The sequence below is a fragment of the Rhincodon typus genome, chromosome 24 (assembly GCF_021869965.1).
Source record: "Rhincodon typus isolate 14 chromosome 24, sRhiTyp1.1, whole genome shotgun sequence".
Classification (NCBI taxonomy): domain Eukaryota; kingdom Metazoa; phylum Chordata; class Chondrichthyes; order Orectolobiformes; family Rhincodontidae; genus Rhincodon; species Rhincodon typus.
In genome coordinates, this window is record NC_063355.1 from 1,780,287 (window position 1) to 1,806,346 (window position 26,060).

Below are 26,060 nucleotides of genomic sequence, written 5' to 3' on the forward strand. Positions count from 1 at the left end.
GCTTGGCCTGCTGTGTTCATCCAGCCCTGCACCTTGTTGTCTCTAAAGTTGAGTGATTAATTGTTTAGCTCTTTCAAAATACTGGCACAAGGGGATGAATGGCTAGGTGAAAGGATTGGTTCAGCAATCAGTATAACTGGTACAGACATGGGTTAATGTGGAGAATACATGCAGATATTCAGCTCTGCATTATTTGCAAATCAAGTTTCAAACTAATTGCCTCAGTGATATTTAGCGGCAGCAGTAGTACAGATTAAAAAGACACACCATTAATACTTGCTTGATGCTAAGTTCAACTGATTCACTGATGAGCAAGGTTCCCTCTCTAAGGTATGTGGCTACATAACAACCTGAAGTTGGCATGTCAGCCAGACACATCTGTCCCTTTAAATTAGCATGCGTACTCTAGTGCACAAGAAAGATTTAAGTGCCCATGCATATTAATCAGCCATGCTCTCAAGAAGTAGTAGTTGGAGGGGTACTTTGCTGGTGATTCTCTGATCTAACTCAACACTGCCACATTTGACCCCTACGCTGTCTCTATTTGTGAAATGGCTTGACCAGTTTGCAATGTTGAACAAGCAGAAATTTCTTCCAACTAAAAATTGGAAAGTCTGAATCCATACCTTTTGATCCATGTCACAAATTCAGTTCCATACCACTGTTTTCATGTCTGGCAATTCCCTGAATGTAGGGCTAAACTCATTTGTAACTTCTGGGGTTTTTTTTGCCTTGACCCTAAGATGACCTTTAGACCATATCTGCATACTTATCAAGATGGCCTGCTTCTAGGCAACTCTAACCTTGCCTTTACCAAAACTAATACTCTCGTGACCATTCTTCCGCCTATCTTGTTCACCCCTTGAGTACAGTGCTGAGTGATATGCAGTGGCCCCTGTTCCTAAAACCTTGTTTAGTTAGAGCCCCTAAGCTGAATAACAATGGAGAAGACTGGCAGGAGTGATTGGGAGTTTCAGGTTAGTGATGTGTTTGCAGAGGAGGTTTTTGAATGTGGCATTTCATTTGTAGTTTTGGAAAGCCCATTCCTTTCTCTTTTCACACATTGAGGCTTTTACACCCTGTGTTCCATAACAGGTGCCTGGGCCTTGACATTAGGTTTCTGACATCCCTTAATTGATCACTGGGAGGTGTTGAATATGTCTAGAATAACTTGTCAGTTCTTTTTGCTCACTGACATTCTCAGGGAGGCTGCAGGAACAAAAGTAATTTGTATCTGAGAACAATACGCTGCAGTAGACTGGTACATCCATATGTACTGCTTGGCTTCTCCATAGTATTTCCAGAAATGTCTGTTTTTAATTCTTGATTATTTTGCGATTTATATTGTTTGACTCAAATTGTCAGTGTACAAATGACTAGAACAGAAGAGCACTCTGTGTCTGAAGCAGTTTAAGGAAGTCATCCATATTTTTACTCAACTCAGTGTCTGAAATCAAGTGGCAAAGCTTGAAGGTTTGTGTGATGTTTTCACAGAGACATTCCATTAGTGGGCCGATATCAGCACCAAAGACTCTGTCAGCGCTAACAGACAAGAGGCCAAGCTACACTGAAATTTCTGTTCCAGGTGAGTCAGCTCTAGATTTTGGAAAGTAGTTTAATTTTAAAAGAATTTTAAGGAATGTATTTTCAAATTTACTAGTAGATGCTGGGCCTTTATAAGAGCTTGTTGGTGTTGTTAACCTTTCAAGAGGGTAAAGATTGTATCTACCAGTCATCAAGGCTAGAGGAGTACCCTGTCACACTAGTCGCACTAAACCACAACATAAATAAAAATACTTTTCCCAGTTACCAAGCCGACCAATTAAATGATTGTTTTTTAAAATCTGAAATAGACAATGTTACCCAACCAGACTTTCTTTTTAGTAAAAACTTTCTTATTGGTTATTACCAAATCAAAACTTATTCAATAAAGGTGCAATAATTAGTTAACATATGCAGTTAGAATGTATAAGGAAAATTCTTGTCCCTCTGAATATCTCCAAAACACACAAGAAAACACACTAAAGCACTTTCGCTCTTCAGAAAAAGAGGACAAACAGATTTCTCTGCAGAGATTGGCCTTTGGCAAAAAGAACAGTAGTTTATTCTACAAGACAAAAGGATAACGTGTAACATGTTCTGGAGTCCGTTGCTGTGATGTTTCGGCACATGTGGTCAAGTCACTAATCACAAACAGTTGTCTCTGAAGTCTTGCAACCACAGCTTGCTCAAGAAATGAAATCTTAAGATATTTCTTCAATCACTTTTAAACATTGAACATAGAACTGAACAGCACAGGAACAGGCCCTTTGGCCCACGATGTTGTGCCAAACATGACGCCAAATTTAACTAATCCCTTCTGCCTGGCCTTGGTCTCTCCCTCCATTCCTTGCATGTTCACGTGCTTATCTAAAAGTCTCTTAAAAGCCCCTATCGTATCTGCCTCCATCCCCATCCCGAGCAGCACGTTCCACACTCTGTTTTTAAAAAAAACTTGCCCCTCACATCTCCTTTTGAACTTTCTCCCTCTTACCTTAAATACCCCCTAGTTTTAGACATTTCAACTTTGAGGGGGGGTGAATTCTGAATATCAACCCTGTCTATACATCTCATAATTTTATAGACTTCTATCAAATCTCCCCTCCGCCTCCGTGCTCCAGAGAAAACAGCTGGAGTTTCTTTTAGCCTCTCTTTACAGTTCATACCATCTAATCCAGACAGTGTTCTGGTAAACCTCTTCTGTACCTTCTCCAAAGCCTCCATATCCTTCCAGATTTGAGCACTAAACTCTAAGTGTGGCCGAACCAAAGGACAAGTAAGTTTCACCTTGAATTCAACAGGAGGATTTCATTTTCAGAAGCTCAGAAGCTAGTTCTTAGCAAGCTTTCTTTCAACTCATCATCTTAGCAAACTTCCACAAAATTGAACAAAATCCTCAAAGCCAGTTACTATTCAAAACAGTCACAGTGGATGCTGACAGCAAAGCAAGCAATTATCACTAGTCATGTGATTTACAGGAAGCTTTGTTTACAAAGAACTTCTAATGTCCACAGTGAATTTCAGTGATTTATTTTGAGAAACCACTTGTGGTATTTCCACAAACCATGAAATAAGTGTATTTTCCACAATCCATCAAAACTTAAGTCTGCAAGCACAATTAAATATTGAGGATCTTCGTAACACAGTTTGTAAGATAACTGAGGTAGAGTTGGGCCTAAGTCAAATGTAGTCTTCAAACTGTGATCCACAGAATCCTGTAACTAACTAAGAATTCTGATTCAAAGTTTGAGAATGTAGAGTTACCACTAGTCGGGTTTTCTCTCTGTCCTGTACTTTGAGTTCACTTTTATAACAAAAGCTTTTTTGTGCACCTATTTTAAACCAAATTTAAATTCTCAAATTGGCCTGTTCATTGAATTACTAATCTGGTGATATTCACACTATGAAACTATATTCTGTTGATATTCCATTCACATTTGTCTTGCCATTGTATCCACTGATTTGTTTCCTCACCAAATCCTTGTCACTGCCAGCAGTTCCTGTATGACCATCATGTCTCCTATGATCCTGAACCTTTTGTATAGTCATCCATAGATGTTTGTAACTGAATGGTAACAATTCAACATCTCTAACAGAGTAATTTATTTAATTTAACATTACCTCTCACTTTGCTGCCACTCTTCACTGCAGAAGATACTACTAATGTATTTATTCTAAATAATGACATGAGAAACAGTGCAGTGGAACCTGAATCTTTTGTACATCCATTTAGTGACAGATGAGACAGCTGCATTCTTGTGGTGAATAAACTTCAGTCCCTAATACAACAGAGCTTTTAATCCCAGTAGAAGTGTGTTGTTTCAACTCAAGCCAAATATAAATCATCTTTTAGTATTCAACTAGGTGTATCATCTTAAATATTACACCAGCAGTGCACGTAACAGGACTTAATTCATGTAATATGCTTCATTGGACTTTGAATTAATTCACTGAAACAAAACTGCATAGCTTGAGGAAGTAAATTTTTTTTTTAATCGCATATTATCTAATGCAGGTAACATATTGTGTGTTGATTTCCATTGATACCTACATGTCCTAATGGACATACGAACTAGGACCAAGAGTAGGCCATTTGATTCTTCTAGCCTGCTCTGCCTTTCAATACTATTGTGGCTGACCTGTTTTTAAAATAGGCGATATCGTGGACAGTGAGGAAGGTTATCAGAAATTGTAGCAGGATCTTAATCAGCTGGGGAAGTGGGCCAAGAAATGACAAATAGAGTTTAATATAGATAACTGTGAAGTGTTGCATTTTGGAAAGTCAAATCCAGGTGGGAGTTTCATAGTGAATGGTAGGGCCTTAAGGAGTGTAGTGGAAGAGAGGGACTTCGGAGTTCAGGTGCACGGTTCTCTGAAAGTGGAGTCACAGGTAGACAGGGCAGTGAAGAAGGCTTTTGGCACACTGGCCTTCATCAGTCAGGGTATTGAGTATAGAAGTTGGGACGTTATGATGCAGTTGTACACGACATTGGTGAAGCCGTTCTTGGAGTATTATGTTCAGTTTTGGTCACCTTGCTATAGGTAAGATGTTATTAAACTGGAAAGAGTGCAGAAGAAATTTACAAGGATGTTGCCAGGATTCAAGGGACTGAGTTATAGGGAGAGGTTGGGCAAGCTAGGACTTTTTTCTTTAGAACATAGGAGACTGAGGAGGGATCTTATAGAAATGTATAAGATCATGAGAGACATGGAGAGGGTGAATGCACTCAGTTTTCTTTCAAGGGTTGGAGAACCGCAGACTAGAGGGCATCAGTTTAAAGTAAGAGGGGGAAAGCATACATAGGAACCTGAGGGGCAACTTTTTTGCACAGAGGGTGGTATGCATATGGAATGAGCTGCCAGCGGAAGTGGTTGAGGCAAGTATGTTAACAACATTTAAAAGGCATTTGGACAAGTACATGGATAGGAAAGGCTTAGAAGGATATGGGCTAACTGCAGGGAAATGGGCTTAGTGTGGATGGCCGTTTTGGTCGGCACGGACCTGTTTGGGCTAAAGGACCTGTCTCCATTCTGTAGGACGCTATGACTCTGTGACTCTAACCTCAGTTCTACATTTTTGTATATCCCCAAGAATCATTCATCTCCTTGGTAATGAAGAATTTATCCACCTCTGCCTTAAAAATTTTTAATGTTCTGCATCCACTGCCTTTGAGGAAAGAAATTTCAAAACTACTCAACCTTCTGGGAGAAAAGAAGTTTCATCACCACTGTTTTAAATGGCTTCCCCTTATTTTTAAATTATGACCTCGAGTTCTAGATTCGTCCATAAAAGGAAATATCCTTTCCGTGTCCACCCAGTCAAGCCCCCTTAGGATCATTTATGTTTCAATTAAGTCACCCCGCACTCTCCAAACTGCAGAAGATACAGGTTAGCCTGTCTAACCGTTCCTCATAAGGCAGTCTGCTCATCGTAGATATAGTACATATGTACAGTACAGATCTTGAAGCTTTGTTTTAATGATCTGTGCACTATTACACTGTACTGAAAAATTGGGTTTGGCCTTTGCCAAACTCTGAAACTTTTTCCTGTCCTTTTCAATTCCTTAGCGTATTCCTGTATGTCATTGTTATTACACGATAGAAGGAGGCCCTTCACCCCTCAAGTCCATGCTGACTCTGTAGAACAATCCAATCAGTCGCAGAATGGTTGTAGCATGGAAAGAGGTTATTTGGCCCATTGTGTCTGCACTGGCTGTACAAGAGCAGGAAACCAGTCCAGACATTTCCAATTATAAGTGGAGTTTTGTATTGCTGGGACCACTTTTGTGAATCTTTTCTCCACTCCAATGCTTTCACATCTACCCTAAAGTGTGGTGCCCTGAATAGAAATAGTACTTTATTGAGGGCCAAAGCAGTGTTTTCTGCAGGTTCAATGTAACATACTTGCTTTTGTGCTCTATGCCTCTATTAATAAGCCTAGGATGTTGTATACTTTATCAGCTCCATTTTCCTGCTCCATCCCAGTTAACCTGCAGTTTAATTTCTCTCAAATGCTCATCCAATTCCCTGTTGAAATCACTCATAATCACCATTTCCAACATCCTCATGGGCAGCAAGTTCCAGGAATTTATCATTCTCTGTGTAAATAAATGTATCCCTCTCATTCCGTCTGCACCTTTTGCACAAAAAACTGTAAGCCTGTGTTCCCTGGTCCTTATTCTGTTGCTAATGGGAATAGCTTTTCTTTGTTTACCTAATCCAAATCTTTCATAATCTTGTACACTTCTATCAAATATCCCCCCACCTCCTTCAACAACTAGAGTTTCTCTGACCTAACCTTGTAGCTAAAAGCTCTTGTCTGTGGAACCATCCATTAAATCTCCTCTGCAACCTTTCAAGAATCCTCGCATTTTCAAATGTGCGTTGACCACAATTGAAAACAGTACTCTAGTTGCATCTGCAGCAGATCTTAATCAAGGTTCATAATTCAGCATAATTCTAAAATACTGCAGATGTTGGAATTCTCAAATAAAAAAAGAAAAAGCTGGAAATGCTAAGCAGGACTGGCAGCAACTATGGAAAGAGAAGCAAAGTTAATGTCAAGTTGTCACTTTTCACCAGAACCTCAGCGTAACTGCTGTGCTTGGGTACTGAATACCGCTGTTGATGAAGCCCAATATCCCAAATACTGTCTCAAAATGTCCTGTCACCTTCTGAGATTGTAGAAAATTATATGTAGAAAATGACTGGCCCGGGCGTTGAACTTTGGGAGCATCACTGTTTCCATTTCCCAATCTAAAAAAAATCCATTTGTCATAATTCACTGTTTTCCGTGTACAACACCAACTTTTCTTCAGCAAAGCTGGCACGGACCTCCCATTCCATCTGCCTGAATTCTGTTAACAGTCTTTTATATGGTATTTTGTCAAATACTTTCTTAAAATCCATATAGTCAACATCAATTGCATTGGCTTCATCAACCTTCTCCATTGCTTTAACAAAAAGTTTAATTAAAATAGTAGAGTAAGATCTGTCTTAGAAATTTGTATTAATATGAGTACAATATCCTGGTTTTTATTAAGAGGGGCAGAGAGTGTAAATGCAAGGAGGTTGTATTGAATTTTTATAAGTTGCTAGTTCGATCTCAGCTGAAGTGTAGCATCTAATTGTGGGCATTCCACTTTAGGAAGGGCGCAAAGACATGAGAGAGGTGTAGAAAAGATTTGTGGGTTTGGATCCAGAGCTAAGGAACTTCGGATATGAACATTGATTGAGGAGTTCAGGATTTCCCCCTTGGAGAAGAGAAGGCAAAGCAGAGATTTCCTAAGAGATATTCAAAATCAGGAGGGTCACCCTCCCATACATTAAGGGCATATCTGAAATGACTACCAGATTATTCCACCCCCTAGGAATCATGGTAGCCCACAAACCAACAGCTACTGACGAGAATAAAGGATCCGACAACCACAACTAACAGAACCAACGTTATTTACAACATACCAATGCAAAGACTGCCAAAATCATCACATAGGGCAAACTGCAAGGAAACTAGCCATCAGGATTCATGAACACCAACTAGCTACCAAGAGACATGACCAACTATCACTCATTTCAATACACATGGACAAAGAGGGGCACCAATTCGACTGGGACAACGTAGCTATCCTAGGACAAGCCAAGCAAAGAAATGAGAATTCCTGGAGGCCTGGCACTCAAACTGGAACTCCATCAACAAACATGTAGAGCTGGACATCATATACCATCCACTAAGAAGCAAATCCAGAAGTGGTGCCACCCACCCCAGCAAACCAAGACACACTCATAGCAAGCGGGAAAAAACACCGATGCTTCACTGGAGGCACGCTGATGTGGTTACCTAGCATGGTGACAAAACGTTTGCGAACAAATTTCCCAGTTCGGCGAGTAAGTCAACAACCACGTTAGCAATCCAAAATACAAATCTTAACTTTTTAGTTCTCATGTTCCTGCAATGGGTCTCAATCCACAACCTTCTGTCTCAAACAACTGCCCCAGCTGACACAAAGGACGTTTAAAAAAACATTGCAGGATGCATGCATTGAAGTTTGCATTTATGTAGCACTTTTCACTGTTATCAGAAGACCCGAATTGTTTTACAGCCAATGGAGTGCTTTTAGCATGGAATTACTACTGTAATGTAGGAAACATAGTAATGATTTTGTGTATAAGATTCCACAAACAACAATGTGATGATGACCACCAAATAAGCTGATTGTGATATTGTTGAGGGATGAATATTGACCAGAACACATCGAGAACGCATCTGCTCTGCTTTGATACAGTGTCACGATCCCTGAACATGGAGATGGGGCCTCCATTTAATATTTTACCCAAAGCAAAATCTCTGACAAGGCTGCATTATCTCCGTATTGCAAGTCAGCCTTGAGGTTTGTGCCTGAGCCCTGGAGTTGGGCACCTTTTGACTTAGAGGTGAGAGTGCTACTGACATTTGTCATCATGATAAGCTGCAGTATTAAGAGGTCCAACATTGGAATTCAAAAAATGAGACAAATAGAAAACATGACTGTTGGATTTGATGAGATGTTAAGTTAAAAAACATTGTCAGCGCACAACTGAGTCATGCAGCTCTGAAACAGAGGGGACACCAAGTACCAAGTGCACAGCCTGTTCCTGCTGTCCTCTCCTTACTAATGTCATTGTACAAACAAATTTGCAGAACGTCAGAGAGAAAGGATCCTGTGACGTATATGCACTTCATTGGAACAATGTAAGAAGTTTCACAGTTTGCATTGGATGGGTATGAAAGTGGAGCATTGAAAGGAGGAGGACCATAGTTAAAGCTGTAACAGAGCTGTTTGGCAAGGCAGTCACCTTATCTGAATTTACTCTCTGCAGTGTAGTGTGGAGTGAAGCCAAACCATAAATGCTAGATTGGAGAAAGTGCTATCATTTGGGAAATATCTGTTGTCCCAAGTGGTAACAATAATGTAACTCTGCTGTTTAAGAAGCTGATGCAGAAAAGGCAGAAAATTATAGGTCTTTTATGCAATTATTAGTTTTGGCTCAAATACTGTAGTCTGTATTTACAGAACAAGTGACTGATCATAATTAGAAGGTCATCATGAATCTGCCGAAAAAATCGAACCCTACAAATCTAATTGAGCGCTTTTCCAAGAAGTAGCTGCATTTCTATGGATGCAGTTTGCATCAACTTCCGGAAGGCTCTCAAGGTTTCAAACTAGAGACTGTTATAATTCAAACTAATGAAATTCTACGCAAATTATTGACGTGACCAGATTGTTGTTCAGACAGTAGAACACAGAGTAGGGATAATAGAATTGAAAAGAAGTTACTAATGGTGTTTTAAAAGAATTAATGCTGTGCCTTTAACTATTCACTGTTTACTAATGACTTAGAAAACATAACAAACAACAAGAAGTTTGTCAACACCTTATATTGCTGTCTTATTGTAGTATTCTATTGGCTTTACACTTTGTTCTCTATTTATTTGGCAGCAGATCACTTACTGAGATCTTCCTCTGCAAACCGATCTCCAGCGTCTTTACAACGAGTTCAGACCATTGACTCTGCAAAGTCCATGTCAGGTGAGTGGCATCAGAACTTCAGATGGTTTTCTGCCTGGTTGGCTCAATCACAAGGCTAAAAACCTCTGGAGATTCAGCTGTTGTTTCACACTCGAATCTGATGAAATTTAATTTCATCTTGTAATCACATAATGCCTTTAATGCACTAAAATGTCCCAAGATGTTTTACAGAGGTGTGATCAGTCAGTCAGTAGAAACTCTGAGTTCCCAAACGTGATGCACAGATATCATTTAGGGAAATTACAGATTTCTATCAATTTTATGGATGTTAAGCTGCTTTTGATTGCATAAAAATCTGTTTCAAACACTGTCAGACTGAACCACACTGTTCACTTCAGGAGAATTCTACTCAACTGCCGGTTGAAATTCCCACCCCTTTCCGACTTGATTCAGATAACGGGACCAGTTCCTTTCAAGGTGGAATGTATTGGAAAATCAAGAATTAGGGGCTCCAGATTAAAGCACCAGATAAACACTTTAGGTGTTTAGCCAATTATAAGTATATTGTTTGTAGCACAAATCACCAATGCGCACACACTCCTGGGTCAATCACCAACATAAGCACACATATCTGGAGCAGGTGACACTTGAACGCAAGCCTTCAACTTGAACTACAGACCTCTTAGCCTTACATCAGTAGTAGGAAAAATCCTACAGTCTATAATAAAGGTTGGGATAATGGATAGTTGTTTGATAATGATCTGATTTGACATGGCCAGCATGGATTTGCGTGCAGAGAATCATGTTTTGTGAACTTGTTGCAGCTTTTGATGCAGATGTTGCTCACAGAATTGATAAAAGAGAGCCGATGGACATGGTATACCTGGATTTCAGAAGGCCTTTGATAATGCCCTATAGGAGGCTGGTTAGAAAGGTTAAAGAATGTGGGATAAGAGATAATGTACTGGCATGAATTAATGATTGGCTAACCAACAGGAAACAGAGAGGGAATAAATGGGTCATTCTCACATTGGCAGACTATGACTAGTGTGGTAGCACAAGGACTAGTACTTGGGCTCCAGTTGCTCTCAATCTATTATCAATACTTGGACGTGGGAACCAAATGTAATATCTACAAATTTGCAGATGAAACAAAGCTAAGTGAGAATGTGAGGTACGAGAAAGATGTAAAGCAGCTTTAGGAGGATTTCAACAGGCTCCATGAATGGGTTAGAGAATGGCAGATGAAACATAATGTAGAAAAAGATTAGGTCATCCACTTCAGTAGGTGAGCAGATGTGCAGAGTCTTTCTTAAATAGTAAGTTGTTGGAAAGTGTAGACATTCAAAGCAAGCTAGGTGTCCTTGTCAGTAGTCACTGAAGACTAACATACAGAGGCATGGGGGAGGTAATGGCCAAGTGGTATTATCACTGGACTGTTAATCCAGAGACCTGGATAACATTCTGGGGACCCAGGTTCAAATCCCACCATAGCAGTTGGTGGAATTTGAATTCAGTAAAATATCTGGAATTAAGAATCTAATGATGACCATGAATCCATTGTCGATTGTCGGAAAAAACCATCTGGTTCACTAATATCCTTTAGGGAAGGAAACTGCCATCCTTACCTGGTCTGGCCTACGTGTGACTCCGGATCCACAGCAATGTTGTTAAGTCTGAACTGCCCTCTGGGCAATTAAGGATGAGCAATAAATGCTGCCTAGCCAGTGATGTCCTCATGCTGTTAATGAATATAGAAACAAAAGAGGATGCAGCAAATTATTATGAAGACCAATGGAGTATTAACATTTATCGCACAAGATTTGAATATAGGAGTAGTGAATTATTGCCATATTCTCTGTCCTGTAACTTGTTTTTAATAACCCCTTTTGAGTCCTCCCATCTTTAAGTAGCTTAAATTCTTGTGACCAGACTATTTAGCCTTTCCAGTAGGATCCTGGTCCCAGATCAGTTCATCTGGACAAAAAAACACAAAGTGCAGATGCTGGAAATCTGAAACAGAAATTGCTGGAAAATCTCAGCAGGTCTGGCAGCATCTGTGGAGAGAAATCAAGAGTTAACATTTTGGGTCCAGTGACCCTCTCACAGAATGTGAACTTGTTGCAGATTTTGATGCAGATGTTGCTGACAGAATTGATAAAAGAGAGCCAATGGACATGGTATGCTTGGATTTCTGTCCCAATGGTACAGTACCTTGCCAGTGCTTCATAAAATGGAATCCCTCTTTCCTATGCCACTCTTTGAGCCAAATGTTTACCTGTCTAATCTTCTATCTCTGTGCCAGTTTGCACCTGGTTCAGATAATAATCCAGAAATTGCAACCTTTAAGGTCCTGATTTTAGTTTTTTTCTTCATTCTTGTATTTCCCAAATAGGATCTTTTTCCTACCCTTGCCTCTTACCTGATAATTAGAACATAACTGTGATGCTTCCATTTCCCATGCAAATTGGAGCTAAATTGTTCTACAATGAGATCAGGAAGTGCACTTTCACCCAGGATAGTGGAAATCTAGAAATTCCACAATTTGTCTCTATTATTATACAGTTTGGCATTTCTACTGATTTGGTAATAACCACATGAGAATAATATTTAAAAATGCATATCACTGATTGTAAAGCTGGAGGAAGTGAGAATAATACAGCTGTACATGTGAATTAAAAGTTGTCATCAATAAAACTGAAGTAACCACCTGTCAGGACATGAGACTCCACAGTAGATGGAGGTGCAGAATGCTTACTATACTGTTTGTAGGGCAAACGGTTTTGCTTGTCTAATAGATACTTAGATTGATTTTTACATTCTGTGTTGTGATGAATACTGTTTGACTTTTGTGATAGTATGCAATTCATTTTCAACTAGATTGATGCATCCCTGCATTGTAACAAATGGTTGGCTTTACAAGCCATGTGCCAAGTGGTTATCAGTCCCAAGCACACCAGCAGGATATGTGTCATTTTAACTCTTGTCTTCAGCAAATGGGATGGGTTATAACTGATACAGTGGCTGTTGAAATTTAACTCCAATGAGTCGATGGAATTTGATGATAAATCTCGCCCTTTGTTTCATTGTTATCAGTTTACTGACTGGATGTCCAGTGAAAGATAACCTTGAAGGATAACTCAAAATATACAAGGGGTGCAGAAGTGGATGTTACCCTGAAATACCCAAACCATTCTGGTCGCCCTAGAGTGAATTTTTCAATCAGCGAGAAAATGCCGCTGATAAATCAACTGGAAGCAAATGGTGTGGAGCCGTTCTAATATCACATGCTTGCTAGCAACAACCACAGGAGAGAAATAATTGGAATAGCAACCAGCAACTAGTTGAGTAAGTGCTGGTGGTAAGTGAGTCACCAGGTATCTGGGGCCAAGAGTCAGAAGCCAGGGGCAGACCTTGTTCTCCTTGGCATTCAGTGGTGTTACCATGGCTGAATCCAACACTACCACCATCATGGAGGTTGCCATCAACCAGAAACTGAACTGGATGTGGCATAAAAATACTGTGGCTACAAGAGCAGGTCAGATACTAGGAATTGTACAGTCAGTAACTTGTCTTCTGTCTCCTTAAAGCCTGTCCAGAATCTACAAGGCATGATGTAAAACTCCCCACTTGCCTGGATGAGTACATCTCCAACAAATGCTTGATGTTTGACACAATCCATAATAAAGCAGCCCACTGTGATAGCACTCTATCCAGCATCTTCAACATCCATTCACTCTAGTAGCAACAATCTGCACCATCTATAAAATGCAATATAGAAATTAACCAGGGCAGATCAGACAGCACTTTCCTGACAGGACAATAACTACCAGCCAGATGAATAGTACAGCAGATATATGGGAACACCACCATCTGCAATTTCCCCTCAAAGCCATCTCATCATCCTGACTTGCTGTTCCTTTACTGTTACTAAATCAAAATCCTGTAACTCCTTTTCTGACAACACTGTGTGTGTTCTTACACCACACACACTGTAGCACCACCTTCTTGAGGGCAGTAAGAGATGGTCAATGAACATGTAGCCAGCAATGTGTGTATCCTATGAACAAGTTTTTAAAAAACTTTTTGTTGCTCTTGCTGTCTGTTCTTGCCTTTCTTTTAGTCATCTCTCATGCTCTAATTTCTCCTCTTTTTGTTTCATTTTAGGTATCCTTTAGTTTCTGAAATTCTCCAATGATCAGGGCCACCACTAATCTTTATAGCATTGTACTAATTCTTTAAACTAATAATTTTCAATTCTTCGCTTAGTCACAAATGCTGCATCCTTTTCCTTTTTGATGAGCATTATAAAATATCTTCTTAAATCTCTGGCCTACGTCTCTACCATCTTAACCTTTGTAGCTATTCTTCCATTTCACTTTAGCAGCTGATGTCTTCATACTTTTGTACTTGCCTTTATTTAAGCACTGGTTTCACATCTACGTTTCTTGCCATCAAACTGGGTGTGAATACTGTTGGGTCTGAAAAGGTTAATACTAACACTGGCCACTATGCTAGCAGTAATCTTTGTTTTATTACACAGAATACAACTTGTAAGAATTCTTCCACTAGCTGTAAATTTGATTACATTGGCCTGTTTTCTTTTACAATTATATTGCTTCTGATTATAATTCACCAATATACAATTAATGCTAACTAGGAAATTAATACTAGGAAATGGGGTGAGGACCAGAAAAGTGAATATAGGCAGTCAGGATGGAAGCTGAAAGCCAGGACGAGGAGAGTAGTAATCGCAGGATTACTACCGGTGCCACAGGCTAGTGACGCCAGAAGTAGACAGCGAGTGCAGCTGAACACGTGGCTACAAAGATGGTGTAGGAGGGAGGGCTTCAGATTTGTGGATGGGATACCTTCTGGGGAAGGTGGGACCTGTACAGGAAGGACGGGTTGCACCTGAACTGGAGGGGCACCGATATCCTGGGTGGGAGCTTTCCTATAGCCCTTCGGGAGGGGTAAACTAGTTTGGCAGGGGGATGGGAACCAGAGCTACAGATCAGAGGATGGGTTGCTGGTGTACAGGCAGATAGAGCAAGCAGAGAATCTGTCAGGAAGGATAAGCAGTTGATAGGGCAAAGTGGCAGTCAGTGCGACGGGTTGAGGTGTGTCTACTTCAATGCAAGAAGTGTCAGGAATAAGGGTGACGAACATAGAGCATGGATCAGTACTTGGAACTACGATGTTGTGGCCATTACAGACACTTGGATAACACAGGGGCAGGAATGGTTGTTGGATGTTCTGGGGTACAGATCTTTCAAAACAATTAGGGAGGGAGGTAAAAGAGGTGGGGGAGTGGCATTGTTAATCAGGGATGGTATCAAGCTGCAGAAAGGGAGGTCGTGGAGGAGAGTTTCTCCACTAAGTCGGTATGGGTGGAAGTCAGAAACAGGAAAGGAGCAGTCACCTTATTGGGAGTTTTCTATAGACCCCCCAGTAGCAACAGAGACACTGAGGGACAGATTTTGGAAAAGTGCAGAAGTAATAGGGTCGTTGTAATGGGTGAATTCAACTTCCCTAATATAGTCTGGAACCTCCTAAGTGCGAATATTTTGGATGGAACAGATTTTGTCAGGTGTGTCCAGGAAGGATTTCTGACTCAATATGTAGATAGGCCAACTAGAAGGGAGGCCAAATTGGATTTGGTACTTGGCAACGAACCAGGCCAGGTGTCAGATCTCTCGGTGGGAGAGCATTTCAGTGAAAGTGATCATAACTCCCTGACCTTTACTATAGTCATGGAGAGGGATAGGAGCAGATGGTAGGTGAAAGTATTTAATTGGGGGAGGGGGAATTACAATGCTATTCGGCAAGAACTACGGAGCACCAATTGGGATCAGATATTCTCAGGGAAATGCACAACAGAAATGTGGAGGTTGTTTAGGGAGTAGTTGCTACAAGTACTGGATAGGTTTGTCCCACTGAGGCAAGGAAAGGATGGTAAGGTGAAGGAACAAAGAAGAAGAACAAAGAGCAAAGAAAATTACAGCACAGGAACAGGCCCTTTGGCCCTCCAAGCCTGCGCCGATCCAGATCCTCTATCTAAACCCGTCGCCTATTTTCCAAGGATCTGTATCCTTCTGCTCTCTGCCCATTCATGTATCTGTCTAGATACATCGTAAATGACACTATCATGCCCACCTCTACCACCTCCACTGGCAACGTGTTCCAGGCACCCACCACCCTCTGCGTAAAGAACTTTCCACGCATATCTCCCTTAAACTTTTCCCCTCTCACCTTGAAATTGTGACCCCTAGTAATTGAGTCCCCCACTCTGGGGGTAAAAGCTTCTTGCTATCCACCCTGTCTATACCTCTCATGATTTTGTAGACCTCAATCAGGTCCCCGTCAACCTCCATCTTTCTAATGTAAATAATCCTAATCTACTCAACCTCTCTTCATAGCTAGCACCCTCCATACCAGGCAACATCCTGGTGAACCTCCTCTGCACACTCTCCAAAGCATCCACATCCTTTTGGTAATGTGGCGACCAGAACTGTACGCAGTATTCCAAATGTGGTCGAACCAAAGTCCTATACAACTGTAACATGACCTGCCAACTCTTGTACTCAATACCCCGTCTGATGAATGAAGGCATGCCGTATGCCTTCTTGACCACTCTATCAACCTGCGTTGCCACCTTCAGGGTACAATGGACCTGAACACCCAGATCTCTCTGTGTATCAATTTTCCCCAGGGCTTTTCCATTTACCGTATAGTTCGCTCTTGAATTGGATCTTCCAAAATGCGTCACCTCGCATTTGCCTGGATTGAACTCTATCTGCCATTTCTCCGCCCAACTCTCCAATCTATCTATATTCTGCTGCATTCTCCGACAGTCCCCTTCACTATCTGCTACTCCACCAATCTTAGTGTTGTCTGCAAACTTGCTAATCAGACCATCTATGCCTTCCTCCAGACCATTTATGTATACCACAAACAACAGTGGTCCCAACACGGATCCCTGTGGAACACCACTGGTCACAGTTCTCCATTTTGAGAAACTCCCTTCCACTACAACTCTCTGTCTCCTGTTGCCCACCCAGTTCTCTATCCATCTAGCTAGTACACCCTGGACCCCATGTGACTTCACTTTCTCCATCAGCCTTCCATGGGGAACCTTATCAAACACCTTACTGAAGTCCATGTATATGACATCCACAGCCCTTCCCTCATCAACTTTGTCACTTCCTCAAAGAATTCTATCAAGTTGATAAGACATGACCTTCCCTGCACAAAACCATGCTGCCTATCACTAATAAGCCCATTTTCTTCCAAATGTAAATAGATCCTATCCCTCAGTATCTTCTCCAGCAGCTTCCCCACCACTGACGTCAGGCTCATCGGTCTATAATTACCTGAATGATCCTTGCTACCCTTCTTAAACAAGGGGACAACATTAGCAATTCTCCAGTCTTCCGGGACCTCACCCGTGCTCAAGGATGCTGCAAAGATATCTGTTAAGGCCCCAGCTATTTTCCTGTCTTGCTTCCCTCAGTAACCTGGGATAGATCCCATCCGGACCAGGGGACTTGTCCACCCTAACGCCTTTTAGAATACCCAACACGTCCCCCCTCTTTATGCCGACTTGACCGAGAGTATTCAAACATCTATACCTAATCTCAACATCCGTCAAGTCCCTCTCTTTAGTGAATACCGACGCAACGTACTCATTAAGAATCTCACTCATTTTCTCTGACTCCTCGCTTAACTTCCCTCCTTTGTCCTTGAGTGGGCCTCAACTAGTTACCCTCTTGCTCCTTACGTATGAATAAAAGGCTTTGGGATTTTCCTTAACCCTGTTTGCTAAAGATATTTCACAACCCTTCTTAGCCCTCTTAATTCCTCGTTTCAGATTTGTCCTACTTTCCCGATATTCTTCCAAAGCTTCATCTGTTTTCAGTCACCTAGACCTTATGTATGCCTCCTTTGTCCTCTTTGCTAATCTCACAATTTCACCTGTCATCCATGGTTCCCTAATCTTGCCCTTTCTATCCCTCATTTTCACAGGGACATGTCTGTCCTGCACTCTAATCATCCTCTCTTTAAAACCTCCTACATATCAAATGTGGATTTACCCTCAAACAGCTGCTCCCAATCCACATTCCCCAGCTCCTGCCGAATTTTGCGAGAGTTGGCCTTCCCCCAGTTCAACACTCTTCCCATAGGAAGAGTCTTTGTCCATCAGTATTCTAAAACTTACGGAATTGTGATCACTATTCCCAAAGACAATCCCCTACTGAAACTTCAACCACCTGGCCGGGCTCATTCCCCAGCACCAGGCCCAGTATGGCCCCTTCCCGAGTTGGACTATTTACATGCTGCTCTAGAAAACCCTCCTGGATGCTCCTTACAAATTCTGCTCCACTAAACCCCTAACACTAAGTGAATCTGAGTCAATGTTGGGAAAATTAAAATCTCCCATCACCACCACCCTGTTGCTCCTCCGTCTTTCCATAATCTGACTACATATTTGTACCTCTATCTCACGCTTGCTGTTGGGAGGCCTGTAGTACAGCCCCAACATTGTTACCGCACCCTTCCTATTTCTGAGCTCTGCCCCTATTGCCTCACTGCTTGAGTCCTCCATGGTGTCCTCCTTCAGCACAGCTGTGATATCCTCTTTGACCAGTAATGCAACTCTTCCACCTCTTTTACCTCCCTCTCTATCCCGCCTGAAGCATCTATATCCTGGGATATTTAGTTGCCAATCTTGCCCTTCCCTCAACCAAGTCTCAGTAATAGCAATAACATCATACTCCCAGGTACTAATCCAAGCCCTAAATTCATCTGCCTTACCTACTACACTTCTCACATTAAAACAAATGCACCTCAGACCACCTGTCCCTTTGCATTCATCATCTGCTCTCTGCCTCCTCTTCCCCTTTGTCACACTGACTTGGTTATCTCGTTCCTTACAGGCTTTAGTTACTACCTCCTTACTGTCCACTAACCACCTCATTTGGTTCCCATCCCCCCGCCACATTAGTTTAAACCCTCCCCAACAGTGTTAGCAAAAGCACCCCCTCGGACATTGGTTCCAATCCTGCCCAGGTGTAGACCGTCAGATTTGCAATAGTCCCACCTCCCCCACAACCAGTTCCAATGTCCCAAAAATCTGAATGCCTCCCTCCTGCACCATTTCTCAAGCCACTCATTTAACCTGCCTATTCTTTGATTTCTACTCTGACTAGCACGTGGCACTGGTAGCGATCCTGAGATTACTACCTCTGAGGTCCTACTTTTTAACTAACTCCTAACTCCCTAAATTCTGCTTGTAGGACCTCATTCCATTTTTTACCTATATCATTGATGCCTATATGCACCACGACAGCTGGCTGTTCACCCTCCCCCTTCAGAATGTCCTGCAGTTGATCTGAGACATCCCTGACCTGTGTACCTGGGAGGCACCATACCATTCGGGAGTCTCGTTTTCGACCACAGAACCACCTATCTACTCCCCTTACAATCGAATCCCCTATGACTATAGCCTTTCCACTCTTTTCCCGCCCTTCTGTACAGCAGAGCCAGCCACGGTGCCATGAACCTGGCTACTGCTGCCTTCCCCTGGTGAGCCATCTCCCCCAACAGTATCCAAAATGGTATACCTGTTTTGGAGGGAGATGACCGCAGGGGATACCTGCACTGCCTTCCTGCTTCTTTTCTGCCTTTTGGTCACCCATTCCCTTTCTCCCTCAGCAATCCTAATCTGTGGTGTGACCAATTGCTGAACATGCTATCCACAACTTCCTCAGCATTGCGGATGCTCCAAAGTGAGTCCATCTGCAGCTCCAAAGCTGTCATGCAGTCTAACAAGAGCTGCAGCTGGACATGCTTCTTGCACGTGTAGGAGTCAGGGACATCAGCCACGTCCCTGAGCTCCCACTTTGAGCAAGAGGAGCATAACACGGGTCTGGGATCTCCTGCCATTTTTACTCGAGCTTAATTTAGTCCTACTATAATATCAAATACTAGATAAATGAAATGAAAAAAATTGTACCAAATCACTCTACTTATCAGCACACGATTAAAAAAAACATAAAGAAAAACACTTATCAACACACCAGAGTGTTCTTTTTTTGGTCAGAGGAGGAGGGCGTGTAGTGTCTTGGGTTTAGCCACTGCCCAAATATATCAGTTCACTCAACTTCCGAGAGCGCAATTCGACCGCTCCCACTCAGCTCTGCTGCTGAAATGAAGAACTTACCTCCCGGCAGCCCCCTGGTGCTTGCTCTCACCGCTCCCGCTGCTGCTGCAAAAAAAAATGGAGGCCGCTGATTGCACGAGGTAAGTTTTTAATTGGGAAACTTATCTCCCGGCAGGCCCCTGGTCCTCGCTGTCACCGCTCCCGCTGCTGCAGCAAAAAAAAACAAAACAAACAAAAGAAAAACCTTGGATGACAAAACATGTGGAACACCTAGTCAAGAGGAAGAAGGAAGCTTACTTAAGGTTGAGGAAGCAAGGATCGGACAGGGCTGTAGAGGTCTACAAGGTAGCCAGGAAGGAACTGAAGAATGGACTTAGGAGAGCTAGAAGGGGGTATGAGAAAACCCTGGCGGGTAGGATCAAGGAAAACCCCAAGGTGTTCTATGCTTATGTGAGGAACAAGAGGATGGTTTAAGTGAAGGTAGAGCCAATCAGGGATAGTGGACGGAACTTGTGTGCGGAGTCAGAGGAGGTAGGGGAGGTCCTTAATGAATACCATGCTTCAGTATTCACCAGTGAGAGGGACCTTGATGTTTGTGAGGACAGCGTGAAATAGGTAGATATGCTCAAACATGTTGATGTTAGGAAGGATAATGTGCTAGAACTTTTGAAAAACAAATAGGATAGATAAGTCCCCAGGCCAGACGGGATATACCCAAGGTTACTATGGGCAGCTAGGGAAGAGATTGCTGCCCCTTTGGCAATGATCTTTGCGTCCTCACTGTCCACTGGAGTAGTACCAGAAGATTGGAGGGTGGCAAATGTCATTCCCTTGTTCAAGAAAGGGAATAGGGATAATCCTGGAAATTACAGACCGGTCAGTCTTTCTTCTGTGGTGGGCAAATTATTGGAGAGGATTCTGAGATATAGTATTTATGATTATTTCGAAAAGCAGAGTTTGATTAGAAGTAGTCAGCATGACTTTGTGAGGGGCAGGTCATGCCTCACAAGCCTTATTGAATTCTTTGAGGATGTGGCAAAACACATCGATGAAGTTAGAGCAGTGGATGTGGTGTATATGGATTTTAGCAAGGCATTTGATAAGGTTCCACATGGTAGGCTCATTCAGAAAGTAAGGAGGCATGGGATTGAGGGAAATTTGGCTGTCTGATACAAAACTGGCTCTCCAATAGAAGACAGAGGGTGGTAGTAGATGGAAAGTATTCATCCTGGAGCTCGGTGACCAGTGGTGTTCTGCAGGGATCTGTTCTGGGACCTCTGCTCTTTGTGATCTTTATAAATGAGTTGGATGAGGAAGTGGAAGAGTGGGTTAGTAAGTTTGCTGATGACATGAAGGTTGATGGAGTTGTGGACAGCATGGTGGGCTGTTGTAGGTTGCAAGGGACATTGACAGGATGCAGAGCTGGGCAAAGAAGTGGCAGATGGAATTCACCCCAGAAAAGTGTGAAGTGATTCATTTTGGAAGGTCAAATTTGAAGGCAGAATACAGGGTTAATGGTAGGATTCTCAGCAGTGTGGAGGAACAGAGGGATCTTGGGGTCCGCGCCCATAGATCCCTCAAAGTTGCCAGCCAAGTTGACAGGGTTGTAAAGAAGGTGTATGGTGTGTTGGCTTTCATTGGCAGGGGAATTGAGTTTAAGCCGTGAGGTTATGCTGCAGCTCTATAAAACTCTGGTTAGACCACACTTGGAATATTGTTTTCAGTTCTGGTCTCCTCACTAAAGGAAAGTTGTGGAAGCTTTAGAGAGGGTGCAGAGGAGATTTACCAGGATGTTGCCTGGACTGGAGGGCAGGTCTTATGAGGAAAGGTTGAGGGAGCTAGGGCTTTTTTCATTGGAGCAAAGAAGGATGAGAGGTGACTTGATAGAGGTGTACAAAATGATGAGAGGCATAGATAGAGTGGATAGTGAGAGACTTTTTCCCAGGGTGGAAATGACTATTATGAGGGGGCATAATTTTAAGGTGATTGGTGGAAGATATAGAGGAGGTGTCAGAGGTCGGTTCTTCACGCACCGAGTGGTGGGCGTGTGGATTGCGCTGCCAACAGTGGTAATGGAGTCAGATACTTTAGAGACTTTTAAGCGACTCTTGGATAGGCACATGGAGGGTAGTAAAATGTAGGGAATGCAGGGTGGTTTGATCTTAGTGGGATAGTAGGTCGGCACAACATCGTGAGCTGAAGGGCCTGTAATGTGCTGTACTGTTCTATGCTCGATAACTGATGAAATGGTTAGTTTTCAATGTGTTAAGCAAGTATTATTTCTTTGTGTAAGGTACACACCATGACATTTGTTATTATGACTGATTTTATCACTTTGAGGATTGTTTTAATATTTTTTCAGCAGAATGAAGAAATGGAAACAAAGTTTTTTGTGAATTATTTAAATGCTGCCTGTTGATTAGGAAGTGCAAGTGTAAATGGTTTTGAGCAATTCTATTCATTCACAGGATATGAATGTTGCTGGCCAGGCCAGAATTTATTGCCCATCTCTAATTGAGCAATGGGCAGTTGAGAGTCACCTGCATTGTTGTGGGTAAGGAGTCACATGTTGGCTCGACTGGGCAAGGATGGCAGATTTCCTTCCCTAAAGGTAGTTCCTGTGATTCTCATTAAAAATACGTACCCAGTTTTGCAAGATTTTATAAGGTGGGAACAAACTTAGAACCCAGCAGCTACATCTGTGAGATTGATAGAAAAGAGGAATTTGTAACCTTGGTGAGATAAGTGGGTGAAATGGGATGGGTGCCCACAGGTATGTGGGATTAGTTTAGTTTGGGATTACGGTCAGCATAGACTGGTTGGACCAAAGGATCTGTTTCTGTGCTGCAAGACTCATGAATCTACGTTACGATCACTCTTGCATAGGGTTACTTTACTTTGAGGGCATCAATTAAAAACAAACTGCTGGAGAAACATAATAGGTCTGGCAGCATCTGTGAAGTGAAAAATAGAGTTAACATTTCAAGTCCAATATGACTTATTTCTGGTTTTATTCCTGGCTACATGTCCAACCTGACATCAGCTGGCAGCCCAGCCCTCGAGACTGATACTCTTGGCTAAAGCGAATAATATTTATCCCCTAACTGTACTGTGCTGTACTTACCTGTGTATTCTCTTCCTCATAACAGTTTTCCCCACCCAACACCACCACAACCAGCAGCTGAATGGCTCTCTGTATCGTGGTATTGTGGTCAGTTTGTGCTTCCGTGCTGCAATCACTGCTCTTGTCCATGCAAGCTGGAGGAAAATTAAACCAATTAATCAATACCTGCCTCCCTTACTGTCACACCCTTTTGCCCTTGACAATGATCAAATCTGACATACCTAACCTAGGAAATGCTTTTGCTTCGTTGTGTCCCTTCTCTGATGTCTTGCAGTATTCAAAGCTCGGAGTCCAGCCTTATTAAGGTGAACCAGAATTTCCTTAAGCAGCAAACACCTGCATTGCAGATGGGGTTGCCGTGGATCACATTGATGTCCACTAGCTCCTAAATGCTACTGCTGCAACCCATCCTCTGACCTGCCATCCTTTTGTGTCCAATTCAGCTAATTTGATTTAAAGTTTAAAAATACCATTCATCCATTTTCTGTAATTATGTTATGGAATTTAACATGTAATGCTGTAAGTTTAAAACAATACTTGTATCTCTGTAACACAAGATTAAACCAGTGTCCAAGAGAGAGGAAAAAAATTTAACCCACCAATCAATGCTACTGAACTTCAATTCTCAGATCTTGCTGTGTTCAGTTTCCTCTCTTGGACCATTTTCTTTTGTGTAAAAGACCAAAATAATATTTTCTCCATCACTGCTTGAATTCCACCTCTTATCAGATTCCCAGGAAACATACTGGCCTGGATTTTCCGCTGACTGGACAGTCAATGTTTCAGTGTAGATAGGAGCTGTTCACTCGGACCCTGCAGAATCCCCATTGAAGCAAGGTAAACATAAAGTCTCCGTAATCCTACTGAACCATAGAGCTGCTCTCATTAGAGAGGGACGATTGTTGGTGATTTAACCTGAGGGTCACCATGCCTCATGTGAGGGAGAGGTTGAAAAGGAGAGTTCTTCATGGTTACCTCAGTCCTTGTGGGAATTGAACTCACACACTTGGCAGTATTCTGCATCGCGAACAAGCTATTGTGGGCGACATGGTGGCTCAGTGGTTAGCACTGCTGCTTCATAACACCAGGGACCCGGGTTCGATTCCACCCTCGGGCGACTGTCTGTGTGGAGTTTGCGCATTCTCCCCGTGTCTGCTTGGGCTTCCTCGGGGTGCTCCGGCTACCTCCCACAGTCCAAAGATGTGCAGGCTAGGTGGATTGGCCATGCCAAATTGCCTGTAGCGTTCAGGGATGTATAGGTTAGGTGGGTTGTAGCGGGATGGGTCTTGGTGGGATGCACCAAGGGTCGGTGTGGACTTGTTGGGCCTGTTTCCACACTGTAGGGATTCTATGATTCTATCGAGCCAGTGAAGCCAACCCCGTCTACTTTTCCATTGAAGCACAGTCCAAAGGATTTGCCCTGAATATAGCAGATTCTGCTGAGCAATTCCTCTATGCTTGAAACCCTCTGAAAGTCTCCATTTAAATCGGAAACTCTGAAGAGTTCCAATGAAATTAAATAAAATAGTTAGTTGGGAAAAGTTAGATTGTTAAGATACTTAGCCTAACTCCTGAGTATCTATTAAACTGATCCAATACTGACCTCACGCACCCCCCAACTACACCTCCCTCAGATCACTTGCACTAACCACCCCCCTTGTCCCCAAAACAAAGACCCTGACCTAACACCGGTAATACCCTAATCTCTTCCCATTTGACATTGTATCCACCTGGCACCGTATCTTCCTGGCATCCTACGCCCTATTCCTTTGGCATCCAACCTTGGCACCTACCACATACTTATCCAGTATCATACCACCTAACATCCTAAACCCTCCCCAGCTGGCAGCCTGGCATTCTACCCTCAAAGGCATCCTAACTCTGGCACGTAACGCAGCTCGCATCCTCCTTACCATTTCGTTCATCTATTCAGTGTTACTGGCTAGGGCAGCACATATTGCCTATTCCTAATTTCCTGGAGGGTGCAAGAGTCAACCACGATTTTGTGGTTGTAGAGTCACATTTAGGCAGATAAAGATGGTACATTTCCTTCCTTCATGACCCAGATGGGATTTTTTATGAAAATCAGTAGTAGTTATGTGGCCACCATTATGCCATTTTTTTTCTCCATTTGCTTTGAATTTCATCATTTGCCTTGGTGGGCTTCAAGATCATGTCCCCAGAATATTATCCTGGGATTCTGGAATATTACCCTAATGAGATTACCTCTGTGCTGCTGCCTCCACTGTTATTTGGCTTGTATCTATGAATTTGTCAAAATTTGCTTCATGGAACGTGAGCATTGCTGGCAAAGTCAGAGTTTATTACTATCTCTAATTGCCCTTGGAAGGTTATCTAAACTCATGCAATCCATATGGTATAGGTACATCCACAATGCAGTTAGGTAACATTTTCCAGGTTTTTGACCCAATGCCAGAAAGGTCGGAAGATGGTAAAGAATGTAAAGTAAGTCAAAGGTAGATCTGTAGTGATTAGTACTGCTTTGCGGTTTTTTTTTAAACAGCAGCAATTATGGTGATGTCTTTAATTAGGGTAGAGTAAAGGTTTTGACCATGGCTTAACACTAGAGAGGCAGGGATCAAAATTTCTTTTTGGGCACCTCTTCAGCCATTCTCTGGAGTTCATTCTCTCTAACTTATCTGTTATGTGATACACTGACATAGTAACATTGCCGTTTGTGTTGAATAATACAACAATTGGACTCTCAGAAGTAGAATTGGAGTAATTCTTCAATATCCTCAATCACGACTGCTCCATTAAACTTAAAACCACAACACACGAGAAAATAATTATTTTACACCACAAATTTAAAGAAGACAGATATAAATTAGCAACTTTTTTTTTCAAAATGGATACACTGTGCGCACAAAAAACAGGACCCTAAACATGCTGACTGCAGATTGGAGACATCGCGTTTGACCAGTTGCATGGGTTTTACTAACAGAATCTCTGAACCTCAAGTAATTCAGTGTGTGAGAAACTTTGAAATGTGATTTTCACACTTCTTTGAAATAAACTGTTCAGTACTAAATTACCCAATTAACACAATATTCATTAGGTTGTAGACAGGCTTGCCGAGCTGAGGGTGTTTGGTTGCAAACGCTTTGTCACCCTGCTAGGTAATATCGTCAGTGCACCTCCGGTGAAGCGTTGGTGTTCTGTCCCGCTTGTTATTTATATACCTCAGTTTGTTGGGGTGTTTGGTACC

The 26,060-nt window shown here is 42.2% G+C and overlaps 1 protein-coding gene across 1 annotated transcript in view; it reads left to right on the top strand.

Moving 5' to 3' along the window:
• The window catches only part of specc1la (sperm antigen with calponin homology and coiled-coil domains 1-like a), a 246,908-nt gene that overhangs the window by 127,282 nt on the left and 93,566 nt on the right, over positions 1 to 26,060 (top strand). Inside the window, exons 10-11 of the mRNA XM_048611683.1 lie at positions 1,495 to 1,585; positions 9,516 to 9,605. Of these exons, the coding sequence (XP_048467640.1) occupies positions 1,495 to 1,585; positions 9,516 to 9,605 (181 nt within the window). The remainder of the gene's footprint in view (positions 1 to 1,494; positions 1,586 to 9,515; positions 9,606 to 26,060) is intronic.